The sequence below is a fragment of the Lissotriton helveticus genome, chromosome 8 (genome assembly GCF_964261635.1).
Source record: "Lissotriton helveticus chromosome 8, aLisHel1.1, whole genome shotgun sequence".
Classification (NCBI taxonomy): domain Eukaryota; kingdom Metazoa; phylum Chordata; class Amphibia; order Caudata; family Salamandridae; genus Lissotriton; species Lissotriton helveticus.
In genome coordinates, this window is record NC_136069.1 from 9,630,448 (window position 1) to 9,644,970 (window position 14,523).

At 48.6% G+C, this 14,523-nt stretch overlaps 1 protein-coding gene across 1 annotated transcript in view; it reads left to right on the forward strand.

The window, feature by feature from the left end:
* The window catches only part of LOC144772214 (kelch-like protein 13), a 51,898-nt gene extending 38,036 nt beyond the window's left edge, over positions 1–13,862 (forward strand). Inside the window, exon 6 of the mRNA XM_078656361.1 lies at positions 13,018–13,862. Coding sequence (XP_078512487.1) covers positions 13,018–13,514 — 497 coding nt within the window. The 3' untranslated portion in view covers positions 13,515–13,862. The remainder of the gene's footprint in view (positions 1–13,017) is intronic.
* Positions 13,863–14,523: the final 661 nt, after the last annotated feature.

The following is a 14,523-nucleotide window of genomic DNA, read 5'->3' on the forward strand; positions in this document are numbered from 1 at the left end:
ATATTTCACAGTCAGGTGCAGAGCGAGCGGCTCATACATGCCCTCTACTGGTGCATTACATATGAATCGCATGATCAGAAGCAGCCACGTTACACTAATAATACGTGCTCATGCTTTCAAAAGCAGCAGTAATAGTATCGTAGATGCAGGATTAGAACATTGGAATGTTGGGAGCTCCATTGAAAACATTAGAATGCTCCGGGCTTATAATGGCTGATATAAGCCCGGAGCACCAACATTCCAATGTTTCTTTGTTCACAGCTCTGGCTGTGAACAAAGGCTTCAGGGAGCCTGAGGGGATTCCAATCCCCTCGCGCTCCCATAAGGCTTTGTTTTTTTTTGTTAGAACATTCTGCCCTCTAGTGGCAGAATGTTCTAATAGCCTTACATCCCTTCGTAGATAGGCTATACCGCTATTAAAGTCCCTCTCCCTTGTTAAAGGCCCTCGCCTTCGGCTCGTGGCCTTTAACGATGGAGAGGGCCTTTAATAGCCGGTATAGCCCTCTACGGGGGGCTATAAGGCTATATTAATATAGATGATGAAATTCATGAAGTAACAAACATGGCAGCAAGTGCCTTCTGGCACTAGTGAATCCCCATAAGCAATAAGTCTTTCAATACTTTATTGATCAAATATCATTTTTAAATATACATTTTGTCCAATGTTATCAGCTTGCCCATTTCCGAAAATAATGTTATTTTACATTAAAATACCAGGGACCCGATTCACAGAATTAACTTAAGACAAAATCCTAAACTTACTACTATTTTGGTATTCACAGAAGGCACTTACTCATTTCGGTATTCACAGAAGTTAGGACTCCTAACTTTAGTACTCCTAACTTTACTTCTACTAAACTGAGAAAAATGCTAATTTTAAGACTTTCGGTATTCACAGAAGGCATTTAGGAGTCCTAAAGTTAGGACTCCTAACTTCTGTGAATACCAAAATGAGTAAGTTCCTTCTGTGAATACGAAAATGGTAGTAAGTTTAGGATTTGGTCTTAAGTTCATTCTGTGAATACGAAAATGGTAGTAAGTTTAGGATTTTGTCTTAAGTTAGTTGTGAATCGGGCCCAAGCTTTTCATTTTGGTTGAATAAGCTCAACTTCCTCAAAAGGGGAAAAAAGTATTTTGCCCCGAGATGACAACATGTTTTTTTGAGTGAATATATTTTAGATCCTCAAACATCAGTTCTACTCACATATACTCTTGTTACACATGGACGGCTTGCATATGCCTTTCTTGTACATTTATCGTCATCACCTTACGGAAGAGGTAGCCATCATTTGGCCACGGAGTTCATCCCAATCTTGTCAGGGAGAAGCGAGATATCAGAGTGTCCACAGACGGTGAAGGACTGACAGAATTATGCGAGGGATAGTCAGTATTTTGGCGCAGTTACCCACAGGAAGTCATGGATGGACTGCTGTTAGGCTAGGAAAGCTGACCAATCAACAAGAACAGCCTCAAATATCTCACTGACGGACCACTATCATGCAGTGACAACACGCAGCATGCTGTGAAGAAAGCAATGTATGGGCCCCATTGGCATTATGCTCATGAATGCTGTTACAGTACATGAGAAAAAGAATATCACATGAGCGGGGGCCTGAGGGTAACCAAACTTATACACATGGGGGTCTCCACTCTGATTATGACCAAACCAGTGACAAAGATGTCAACTCTGGGTGAATGCCTCCAACGCGTCTTTGGTTAGGTTACCCATTGGTGTAGAGGCAGCCAAGTGACCATCTCACTGGGTACAGTCAAATAAAGTATACACACACTTACAAGGCAAAAACTATGGCTGATCCTAAGGGAGGAAGAGCAGGTCCTCATGCCAGCTTCCCCTGCCACCGTTCCCCTGTCCAGCTTGCCCACAGTCTGCTACCCTCTGCTGCCTATCTACCTTCTCTCCTCTATTTCTGCCTCCTCCCGTCATTTTTTTCTCTGTTTTGCCTTTCCTGCTCTTTTTTCTGCCCTCTGTTTGGCCTGTTTCTGCTCCTTTTACTGCCCTCTCATTCGCATTTTTGTGCCTGTTTTTCTGCACTCTGTTATGCCTTTTCTGCCTGTTTTCTGCCCTCTGTTTTGTACATTCTGCTCTTTTTTCTGCTTCCGTTTATTGCTTATTTCTCTGCCCTCTGTTTTGCCTTTTTCTGCTCGTTTTTCTGCCCTCTGTTTTAAACTCTTCTGCTCTGTTTTGCCTTTTCTGCTTAATTTTCTGCCCTCTGTTTTGTCTTTTCTGCTTGGATTGTTTGCCCTCTTTTTGTGTCTCCTTTGCTCATTTTCTGCTCTCTGGTTTCCCTTCTTCTGCCCTCTGTTTTGTATTTTCTGCTTGTTTTTCTGCCCTCTGTTTTTCCATTTTTTGCTCGTTTTTCCACCCTTCGTTTTTCTTTTTGGGCTAATTTTTCTGCCCTCTGTTTTTCTGTTTTTTCAGGGAACGGCTCTGTCAGTCTCTCTCCCTCTTATCGCTCTATCAAGGTTCATTTGGACTTCTGGGATCAACCTCATCCCCCACTTGTTTAACCTCTACATTCGTCCCTGAATACACTCCCTTCAGAAGCAAAACGCGAAAATATTAAATTATGCATACAATATGCAGCTGATGTTCACCATTGACCACACCATGGAATCCAAGGCATTTTTTTTCCAAATACCATGCTTTATATCCGGGACTGAATGAAGTTCCACCACCTGAAAAATCTGTACTGATGGTAACGAAAAATAACTTGATCCAGTGGAATCCCTGCTTTTGACCCCCGAATTAGGATCAACCGGAAACAAGTACCCTGGGACCAGTTTCAGGGTATGTCACCCTTCTTCAGCCAGGCTAGCTTGAATCCAGTGGCACAGCAAGCAAGGGACCCACGTCTGGCCATACCCATCCCACTTAGGGCGAAAAGTGTTACAGCAAACAAATGATGGACGGAATGCTGACAATGCAAACATTCTCCCCCAATCAAGAGATTTGTTCTGATTCCGTCCATCAATTGTGTGTCTTTTGCATCCTCGCCCTAAGTGCGCCAGTTATGCCCAGACGTGGGTCCTGGGCTCACTGTGCCCCTAGATTCAAGCCATCCTGGCTGAAGAGGGATGAAACCCCTAAACTGGTCATAGGATGCTTGTTTGGGGATCAGGGCGGACCTGGCTTGGCAGTTTGGTCTGGACTGTTCCCATGAGGCACAGGGTCTAGACTGATTTGCATATGGCCGGGTCTAAACTGGGGTGGCATAGTGAGCAAAAGAATGATGGATTGAACCCAGATCTCTTGACTGGGGGTGAATGTTTTGATTTGTTCAGCCTTCCGTCCATCAATTGTGTGTTTTTTGTTAAACCAGATACCAGCATCCCTTATGTTTCCATGTCTGGTGAGCACTCTTGCTGTTATAGTGCCTTGTGCATTGCTTTAAACCAATGACCGATGTCCCATCTGTACTTCTGGAAGACCTGATCTTCAAGGCGGTCCTGTGGCAGCTGCCAGGCGGGGTTAGGTGGGTAGGAGAGGTGCCCATCTAAGGTCCATAATGTGTGCTTCGTGGTCTGATACTACCCTACACAGATACTCTGTATGCCGTAGCAAACATACCAGTGTCGGAGAGCAAAGGAAGTTTTCAAGACGCATGTAGAGATTGTGTGGGACTAAATGGAAGGAACAGTGCCCTGATGTGGGGTGGCGAGAGTGCCACATGTCTGTGAGTGCTCAGTGGTGGACCCAGGTACAAAAGCGTTCTTTCTGAGTATGTGGGGGGGGAGTGAGGTAATGGAGGATGGTACCTATCCAAATCAAGGTCCAGGACACAATTATAGTATCCACCCAGAACCCACAGTGTCGCTGTGCTACGAGCAAGGGTGGTTGAAATGGTGTCCTAGAACGATCACTGGTCATTGTTGGGCGCATCGATACTGCCCAGGAGGATGGGCTGTCCATCAATACGGCCCTCTAAGAGGGCATAACGTCCATCTTTGTCAGCCTCTTTGTAGTTTTTTGGAAGGGTACTCGGACAAAGCCACAGTGACACAACCACCTAACGTATGCGGAGTATGTTGTGGCACAAATTATACCCCTAACCAGCACCTCCACAAGTGGACTAATTTGTTTGTCACGATGTGTGTCTCTTGCAGGAAAGCTCTCTGTGCCTTCTGTCTCTTGATGTAGGAGTAGATAGCATATTGCTTCCTAAAAGTGTGCATGCCGTGAAGGTTGAGGGTAAGATACTGGATGTCAGAGATTGTTACCAGCTTGAAGTGTGATATGTACACAGCGTGGTTTTTCTGCCCGTGCCTTAAAGGCCATGTGGTGTCCGCCCCTGTGTGTTATAGTGGTAGGGTGAAGAATAATGAGGGAAACATTAGTAACTGGGTAGAAAATACATTCTCAATACTAGGAGCCTACCACAATGGGCGATTCTCCCAAACTAAACATACTCATTGTACCTTTGTGTATTGTGAGGAAAGCGAGAAAGGCAAATGTGTCAACCAAACAGTGCAACCACTACACCAACACCCTCGCCACGAACAAGAAACCCTCCAACAGTCACACCTGCAAGAAAGCCAGCTGGTTCACTGAAGACTTCCAGGCCTCCAAGCAAATGTGCCGAAAGCTTCAGCTTCAGAAGAAATGGCACAGTGAACGGACACCAGGCAGTCACGCAGCCCCCAAGAACGCCACCCGCAGACACCATCACCTCATCCGATCTGCCAAAAGGGCCTCCTTCAAAGACCTCCTAGACAACAACGCACACAACAGCAAAGAGCTCTTCAGCATCGTGAAGGAACTCTCCAACCCCAGCTCCAACTCCAACGACATCCCACACTTGCAAGATCTGTGTGATTCCCTTGCCACCTTCTTCCATTGCAAGATCGCCGACATCCACGACAGCTTCAACGACAAGATCACCCCAACAGCCACTGAGACCTCCACCCCCACGATCACCACCCGCACCGATCCCCTGCTCTCCTGGACCAACATCAACGACGACAACACCATCAAGATCATGAACACCGTGCACTCCGGCTCCCCGTCAGACCCGTGCCCTCACCACATCTTCAACAAAGCCAGCACCAACATGGCACCACACATGCGTAACGTCATCAATCTCTCATTCGAGACCGCAACCTTCCCAGAGAGCTGGAAGCACGCAGAGATCAACTCCCTACTGAAGAAACCCAAGCTGGACCCCAAGGACCTCAAGAACTTCCAGCCCATCTCCCTGCTCCCGTTCCTGGCAAATGTCATCAAGAAGACCGTCAACAGACAACTGACTCGCTACCTCGAGGAAAACAGCATCCTGGTCCCGTCCCAGTCCGGGTTCTGCAGCAACCACAGCACCGAAACTGCCCTCATTGCCGCCACTGATGACATCAGAGCCCTGCGGAGAAACCACGGCCCTCATCCTCCAGAACCTATCAGCCGCCTTCGACACTGTCTGCCACCGCACCCTACGCACATGCCTCCACGACGCTGGGATTCAAGAGAAGGCCCTGGACTGGACCACCTCCTTCCTCTCCGGCAGAACCCAGAGCCTCCGCCTCCCCCTTTCTGCTCAGAAGCCACCAAGATCATCTGCGGCGTGCCCCAGGGCTCAACCCTCAGCCCAACACTGTTCAACATCTACATGGCACCGCTCAACCACGTCGCCCGACTACACAACCTCAACATCATCTCCTGTGCCAATGACACCCAGCTTATCCTCTCCCTCACCAAGGACCCCCACATCTTCAAAACCAACCTCCACGAAGGAATGAAAGCCGTCGGCGAGTGGATGAAAACCAGCCGACTGAAGCTAAACTCGGACAAGACGGAAGTCCTCATCCTCGGATCCACCCCCTCGGACTGGGACAACTCCTGGTGGCCGACTGCACCGGTAACAGCTCCAACACCCACCGACCACGCACGCAACCTAGGGTTCATCCTCAACTCTACCCTCTCCATGACAAAGTAGGTCAAAGGTGTCTTGTCCTCCTGCCTCAACATCCTCTGCATGCTCCACAAGATCTACAGGTGGATACCCACCGAAACAAGAACGGTCACCCCGGCCCTCGTCAGCAGCAGGTTGGACTACGGAAATGCCCTCTACGCAGGAGCCTCAGTCAAACTCATGAAACGACTTCAATGCATTCAGAACACCTCTGCATGCCTGATAATAATAATAATAATAATAATAATAATAATCCACATTTGTAAAGCGCACAATCACCCGTAAGGGTCTATAGGCGCTGGGGGCCGTCGGGAAGATTAAGCAAGCTATTGCCCAGAGTCACATGGTGCTGGGCTGACCTGCCGCCGGTGCTGGGGATCGAACCGTGATTCCCAGATTCCGGAGTCAGTCGCCCTAGCTGCAGCACCACACCTCTTCCTCAACATCCCTCACCGCAGCCACGTTACACCCCAACTGAGAGATCTGCACTGGCTCCCCGTCAACAAGAGGAACACCTTCAAGCTCCTCATCCATGCACACAAGGCACTCCACAACACCGCACCAGCATACCTTAACAGCTTCTACAGCCCCAACCGCCAGCTCCGCTCTGCCGACCTCACCCTTGCCACAGTCCCCCGCATCCGAAAAGCAAACTCCGGTGGCAGATTGTTCTCCCACCTCGACACCAAGACCTGGAACACCCTCCCCATCCCACTACGGCAGACCCAGGACCTGCTAACCTTCAGAAGACTCCTCAAGACCTGGCTCTTCGAGCAGTAGCAGAACTCCCTCCTCCCCAGCGCCTTGAGACCTTCGCTGGTAAGTAGTGCGCTTTACAAATGTTCTGATTGATTTATTGAACCAAGAGCCTATCAAAGTCCAAGATTATTATTGTCGGCTTTGGCAGAAGTACGCATAGAGATGGTATGATAATAGGTGATTGTTCATTGCGGAGGCTCTAGGGTACGTGGCTAGATGAGTGTCTGCAGTTTGGGGGGTCACCATAGGAGAGGGCTGTGAATCAACAGGGGAGTCATGAGAGTGGAGTGAGTCCTCCTCAGAAGAGAACAGGTGTGGGCCCTTCTCATCGTCTATGACAGCATGGTGAGTACGTTTACTGCAGCTTGAAGTGCTTTTCGGTGATCTGCGATAATTGACTCCAGGTTGGGAAAAGTGGCAGATGAAATCTGAAAGGGAGGTCTTTGTTGTGTCTCACCCCGTCTCCTCCTCTGGTGTCTGCCCCTAGTGCCCCCGGCACCTATCACACGCCCAGTAGGGCCCCCCGTTGAGTTACCTGCATGTTGTTCCGCCAAGTCCCATTCTTCTTTGGGGTAAGTGAAGAACACAGTGGTGCCGCAAGAGATTATCTTGAGGCGGACGGGGAATAACAGAGAGCATTGCACCTCTTGTTGACGAAGGTGACGTTTGACCTCCAGGAAGAAGGATCATTGGCACTGGACAGCGCATGTGTAATCTGGAAACAACATGATAGTTTTGTCCTCCACTTGAAGAAGTGCCATACGTCTGGCAGCACAGTGTATTGCATATCTGTCCTGGCTGGCATCTCTCCGGGACATGGTGTACCCTCTTCAGAAAATGGAAGACAGTAAGGGCGGATGCCAAGGTAAAGGACTTGAACCAAGATTCCAGGTAAGCGAGGGGGTCCGACCCCTCAACACCCTCTGGTAGACCCAATAGGCGAATGTTGCTCCTCCAGAAGCGCCCCTCTAAATCCTCTGGCCTGTTCTCTAGTTGCAAAACTCGGTCCTGCAAGTCTTTGATGGCAGAGTGGTTGCAAGAGGGTTTAAAGTAGAGAGGGACTTCTCACCATCTGAGACCCGGTCTGCAAGCTTGCGCTTATCGTCCTGGAGAAGTTTGAAGTCAGCAGCGAGGGATCCGAACTGGGTCTCCATGGTAATGCGAGAATGTTTAATGGCTGGTAGGATCCTATCTAATTTCTCAAAGGTGGTAAGAGTCGGTTCACTCTCCAACTAAAGGTGGTCAGTGGTCATAACAAGTGGGTCCGTCATGGATGATGGTTGGGCCATGGCAGCTGATCGCAGTCTCCCCATGACATTGAGGTCTTCAGGTACATGCTGTCACTACCAGGCGGTGCTTTCGGATTGGGAAGAGAAAAAAAACTCCCAGACACTTCCTGTGTTAGGCCCGGGAAGGGGGTGGTCAAGTCCCAGCAGGGTGGTCAAGCCTCACTTCTCATCCAAGGGTGGGCTCTCACTTGGAGGTGCGCAATTAGATCCAGGGGAGTCAGGGCCACAATCCAAAAATGGGACCCCTCCCAGTGTCCCCAGCGTCCAAGTGGGGAGAAATGTCTCTGGATCAAAGGGCCTGTCTGGGTGTCACGCAGGTCATCTCAGCCTCGCCGGGGGAATCACAGGGGCGTGTCAGGCAAGAGTGGTCCGCAGCCCTCTCCACCCTTGCAGCAGCGAAAAAAAGGAACCTAGTCGATGTATTGTCAGGGCTTGCGGGCGTCTTCTTCTTGTAACGTTATGGTCCCCACAGCTATCAGAGCAATAGTCCATGGCAGCGTGACAGGGGGCGAGGTGTGACAGAGCTCTGCGGAGGATCTCTCAGTGCTCCTCGCCCCACAGTCACGGAGAGTGTCACAGGCTGCTGTCCGTCGACAATACTCCCTGCCCACCCGGCTGCCTCTCACCTCAGGCCTCCAGGTCTGTCGCCACAGCAGGGGTGGCATCACCAAGAGGGTGCTATGCACCTCGATTTTAATGGCGCTGACCCCGGACCGGGCACTCGTCCATTCGCAGTCGGGGAGGTACCTGTGCGTTGGACGCAGCCACCTGCAGGACCAGGAGGCAAGGCCCCAGCGCCTTATCAGCCACAGCAGGCCCATGGGCTCCACGGCACACCCTATCCTGGGAGTCGATCAGGGGATTCCCAGAAGTGGATGATGAGGTTCCCAGTCGTTACCGGCAGAGAGGATTCCAATGTCCGCCAGGTCCTCGCATCCCCCGGCCGACCTCCACTGCAGGGTCCCCACTGAATCTCTTCCTACTCGACTTTGATCGGGCACTCCTTGCCCCCTCGATGCAGGTGCTCCGGGGTTCTCACTCCTACCGCAGTGTAGTGGGTCAGTGCGGCTGCCGGTGTCTCTCAGTCGCGGTTGTCTGCGGTCCCCTGACCTGCTCAACAGAGGTCTCTGCTCTGAGGTTCGCTGGGTGGGCCGGGGCAAGCCACGGGGCATCGGGCTACAAGTAGCAGCCCCCAGGGGACCACCGCCGTTAATGGGCGGCAATTAAGCTAGCTTTCAAGCATAGATAGTTACCGATTTTTGGGCTGATTGGCGGAGCACTATGAAGATGCGTACGCCATCTTGGCTGGCTTAGTCATGCCCCTGTGTGCACTTTTCTTGCTATAGTGCCTTGTGCTGTGCTTTAAACCAGGGACCAGTGTGCCTTCTGTTTCTTTTTTCCTCAGTATTATAGGGGCACATGCATCAAAGAATGGAATTGCGATTCCTAAATAGCGATTTTTAGGGAATCGTTATTTAGGAATCGCAATACCTTATGCATGTAGGAATCGCAAAAAAAGTACAATTCCTACAAATTCCTTAATAGAGACTCGCAAATTGCGACTCGCTATCAAGGAATGCCTTTCCTTTCATTCCGATGGGCCTAGAGGCCCTTAGGAATGAATGAAACGTCAATCGCAATTGTACTCGCAAAGTGCGAATGCTATTTGATGGGTGCTAGAGGCCCAAAGACCACTCTACTGTACCCCCAAAATTGGCATGTGAGCACATGTGGCGCACACATATGCCCTAAGGCCATATGTGTGCGCCACATGGCACTAAGAAAGTGCAATTATATGCATTTTTCTACGAAAGTGCAAATTACCATCAACTTGAAGTTGATGGTAATTTGCAATTCCAAATCGCGAAAATGCAAATTGCGAATGCATGATGCATTGCATTTAGGGAATCACAATTTGTGATTCCCTAACTGCTTTCGCAATTAAGGAGATCAACAAAAAATTGTGATTTCCTTAATTGCGAATGCCTTTTGGCTTGATGGATCGGAAATAGCATTTTACCAGTTCCAAAGGGTCCGTTTGCTACGGGTAAAATGCTGATGTGCCCCATAGTGCCTTGTGCGGTGCTTTAAACGCTTGCTGGCGGTTACATGGAAGAGAGTAGGAATAGACATTACACTGAAAGTTCAATACAAGGGTTATAGGGCCAGATGCATCAAGCATCCATTTTGTGATTCCTTATTAGCGAAAAATAAGGAATCGCTAATAAGGAATAGCAAAATGGAATGCATGAAGCAATCACTACAAAAATAGCGATTCCTTAGAATTCCTTAATTGCGATTCGCAAATTGAGATTGCGAGTTCAAGGGTGCAGGGGTGTCCAAAGGACATCCTGTTGCACCCCTGATTTTGATCTGTGCACATATGTTGCGCACACACGTGCCTTTAGGGCATGTGTGTGCGCAACATGAAACTTTGAAATATGCACAAAAGTGCATTTTTCTAAGTTTTTGCAAATTACCATGAAGTTGTACTTCGTGGTAATTTGCGTGCCCTATTAGCGAATTCGCTATTTTTGAAACTTACATGCATTGCATTTAAGGAATCTCAATTTGAGATTCCTTAAATGCAAATAATCGCAATTTCGCGAATTCTCTATTTGCGATTTTTGCATTTGGGATGATGCATCCCAAATGCAAAAATACCGGTCGCAAAGGGGCAGATTCTGAGAATCTGCCCCTTTGCGACCGGTTTTTAGCTTGATGCATCTGGCCCATAGAGACAGTGTCAGGTTTGTGCCACAGGCATGGTCTTCCCGACAGGTAGAGAATCTCAAGATATAGCGCTTGGTTTACATAAAGTGGAGGGGGCGCTAGGAAGAGCATTGAAACAACTTTAAGGCCCACATGCATCAACATTGCCATTTGTGATTCCTTATTAGCGAAAAATAAGGATTCGCTAATAAGGAATCGCAAACTGCTATGCATGAAGAAATCGCTAAAAAAATAGCGATTTCTTAAAATTCCTTAATTGCGACTCGCAAATTGCGAATCGCAATTAAGGAATACCTCCCTATTCATTCCTATGGGCCTAGAGGCCCATAGGAATGATTAGGAAGACATTCTCAATTTTCGAATCTCAATTAGAGAATCGCAAATTGAGAATGCAATTTCAAGGGTGCCAGGGTGTCAAAAGGACGCACTCTGTTGCACCCCTGAAATCTGCCTATAAGTACATCTTGCACACGCACATGCCCCAAGGGCATGAACTTTGAAAAATGCACTTTCGTGCATTTTTCAAAGTTTTTGCAAATTATAATGAAGGTCAACTTCATGGTAATTTGGTCCCCCTATTAGCGAAATCGCAATTTTTTTTTGTTTGATGCATTGCATTTAAGGAATCTCAATTTGAGATTCCTTAAACGCAATCGCAATTTAAGTAATTGCAATTTAGCGATTACTAAAACTGCGAAAAGTACAAAAATTATGATGCATCCCAAAAGTTCAAATTGCATTCGCGAACGGCCGATTTTTGCAATTCGCACCATTTGCGAATGCAATTTTCAATGATGCATATGCCCCTAATTGTGCTAGAAAAGAGGTTGCACTCTTTCAGTCATGGAGTGGGGTTTAATAGCAGGTCCCAACCTGGCTCTGTCAGTGCTTAGAGGCCACGCAGGTGGAGATGTTTGCCGGTGTTTGGAGAGCATGGGCTAGGGAAGTTTACCCTCATAAAGAGTCGAAGGTCGAAGTCGAGGCATCTTCTCAGCTTGAGAGACACTTGTGGGTCATTCCAGCCCTTGGTTGCATTGTCATAGAGCATAGTGGAGAAGTGTGGCTCACTGGTTAGAGCGGCAGACCCTGATGCAGAGGTCTGGCCCGGGACCAGGGTTCAATACCCGCCTCGGCGGGTCTTGGGCTCAATTTCCCCGGACCTGACAATTCTCGCCTCGGTGCCTATTCCAATCATGGGTCCCACTCTGTGACTCTGGGCAATAGCTTGCTTAATCTCCACAACGGCCCCACAACGCTAAGGATGCCTGGCCTCCACCTTGGGGGTGCCCAGGAGTGTACATTTCACAGGGAAAGCCAGGAAGGGTTCCACAGCGGTGTGTGTACAGCACCAGGAAACCCCGGTTGGGGTATAAGTGCGCTTTACAAGTACAAATTCATTTAATTTCATACAGGAGAGAGAGTAGCTTCTCTTGGAGACCCGGATTACAAGTTTAGGTGATATTTATCACACATGATAAACAACAATCCCATGGTGTATGTTATTTATTGAGTGAGTTGTTCCAAGTTGTTGGGGAATAACATGAACGGAGTGCGGTGTTTAATGCACCAAAATCTGCATGATACGGTAAATACCATACGGTTTTCCACTGTTAAATTCCGGCATGTTTGACCTGCCGAAATGTAATGAAGGTTGAGGTATTTAATGCATCTGATAATCATCTGATGTGGTAAATACATAACAACTCCTAATTCCAACCCATGCATAAACAGGGGTTTTCAACACGGGTCGGAATGAACCACCCACTCATAATGAGGCCTGAAGGAGGGTGTTTCTAGTCTGGAAGTAGCCAGGGCCCTATACTCCACAAGAAACATCCCATCACTGCCCTTCAGCTTCAGAAACGTAAGAGTGAGGTGAGGCAGAGGAGGCTGGGGGAGGCCTGGTCACGCCTCCCTTTGATGACCACTGATGTACTCTCAATCTCTTGTACACATTCTTTTCTGTGCCTGCCACTTGCTTCTTCTTATGTACCTTTGAAAACCACCCAAAAATGTGTTCTAAAAATAGAAGTAGGGCACTGAAGTTGCCCAATGTCCAAGTCATTGAGCAAAAGGTTAAACTATTGAAATCCATGTGACGCCTTATTGTAATGAACTTTTCTCAAAATAAGTTTGTCGCACTTAAACCAATCTGCCCGTCTCTGAAAGGAAGGGTGTAGATTGGCGAGGCAACCATTTCGCAAATTTAATGGAGATTCGTCAAATTCGCCAAAGTTATGATTGACTTGAATTGGATTGGTTTTACGCAGCGCGTTTTCAAGTTTGCGTCTCACCTCTCACTCTTTTCTCTGCAGGGGGCATCACTCACGACACCTTCCAGAACCGACTGTACCGCTATGACCCGGACACGGAGGTGTGGTGCCAGAAGGCGGACATGAACACCCTGCGCGGACTGCACTGCATGTGCACCGTTGGGGACCGCCTCTACGTCATCGGGGGCAACCACTTCCAGGGCTCCAGTGACTATGATGACGTGCTGATGTGCGAGTACTACAGCCCTGCCCGGGACGAGTGGGTGGTGGTCGCCCCTATGCTCTACGGCCAGAGCGACGTTGGGGTGACCGTACTGGATGGCCGGATCTACGTGGTGGGAGGGTACTCCTGGAACAGCCGCTGCATGGTGGACATTGTGCAATGCTACGACTGTGACCAGGACGAGTGGACCAAGGTCTTGGAGCTAGAAGAGCCTCTTGGGGGCATTCGCGCCTGCACGCTAACTGTCCACATGCCTGAGGAGACGGTGGACTCACAGACCCGTGAGTCCCCCCTACCACCGACAAAGAAATGCTGACCTTGGCTCGTCATGCATCTATAGGACACTTTGTGTGAAGAGGCAAACCTTAAAATGATGCTGTTCAGGCTTCACCGACTGGACCCCTTCGATAAAAGAAAACATCTATTGTACGGCAGCGTCTGTCAGCCCCATGTTGGATCACATTGTCAGCACCATGTTGGATCACTGTGTCTGTCAGAGCTATGTTGGATCACTGTGTCTGTCAGCACCATGTTGGATCACTGTGTCTGTCAGCACCATGTTAGATCACATTGTCTGTCAGCACCATGTTGGATCACTGTGACTGTCAGCACCATGTTAGATCACATTGTCTGTCAGCACCATGTTGGACCACACTGTCTGTCAGTACCATGTTGGATCACTGTGTCTGTCAGCGCTATGATAGATCACTGTGTCTATCAGCACCATGTTGGACCACTGTGTCTGTCAGTACCATGTTGGATCACTGTGTCTGTCAGAGCTATGATAGATAACTGTGTCTGTCAGCACCATGTTGGATCACTGTGTCTATCAGCACCATGTTGGATCTATGTGTCTGTCCGCGTTAAGTTAGATTACTGTGTCAGTCAGCACCATGCTGTATCACTGTGTCTGTCAGTGTTAAGTTAGATTACTGTGTCTGTCAGCACCATGTTGGATGGCTGTGTCTGTCAGCACTATGTTGGATTGGTGTGCCTGTCAACACTATGTCTAATCACTGTGTCTGTCAGCCCTATTTTGGATGGCTGTGTCTGTCAGCACCATGTTGAATGGCTTTGTCAGCACTGCGTTGGATGGCTGTGTTTGTGAGCACTATCTTTGTTTGCTGTGTCTGTCAGTGCTATTTCGGATCACTGTGTCTGTCAATACCGTGTTGGATCGCTGTGTCTGTCAGCACTATGTTGGATCGCTGTGTCTAACAGCACTGTGTTGGATTGCTGTGTCTGTCAGCGCTATGTTGGATCGCTGCATCTGTCAGCGCTATGTTGGATTGCTGAGTCTGTCAGCGCAATGTTGGATCACTGTG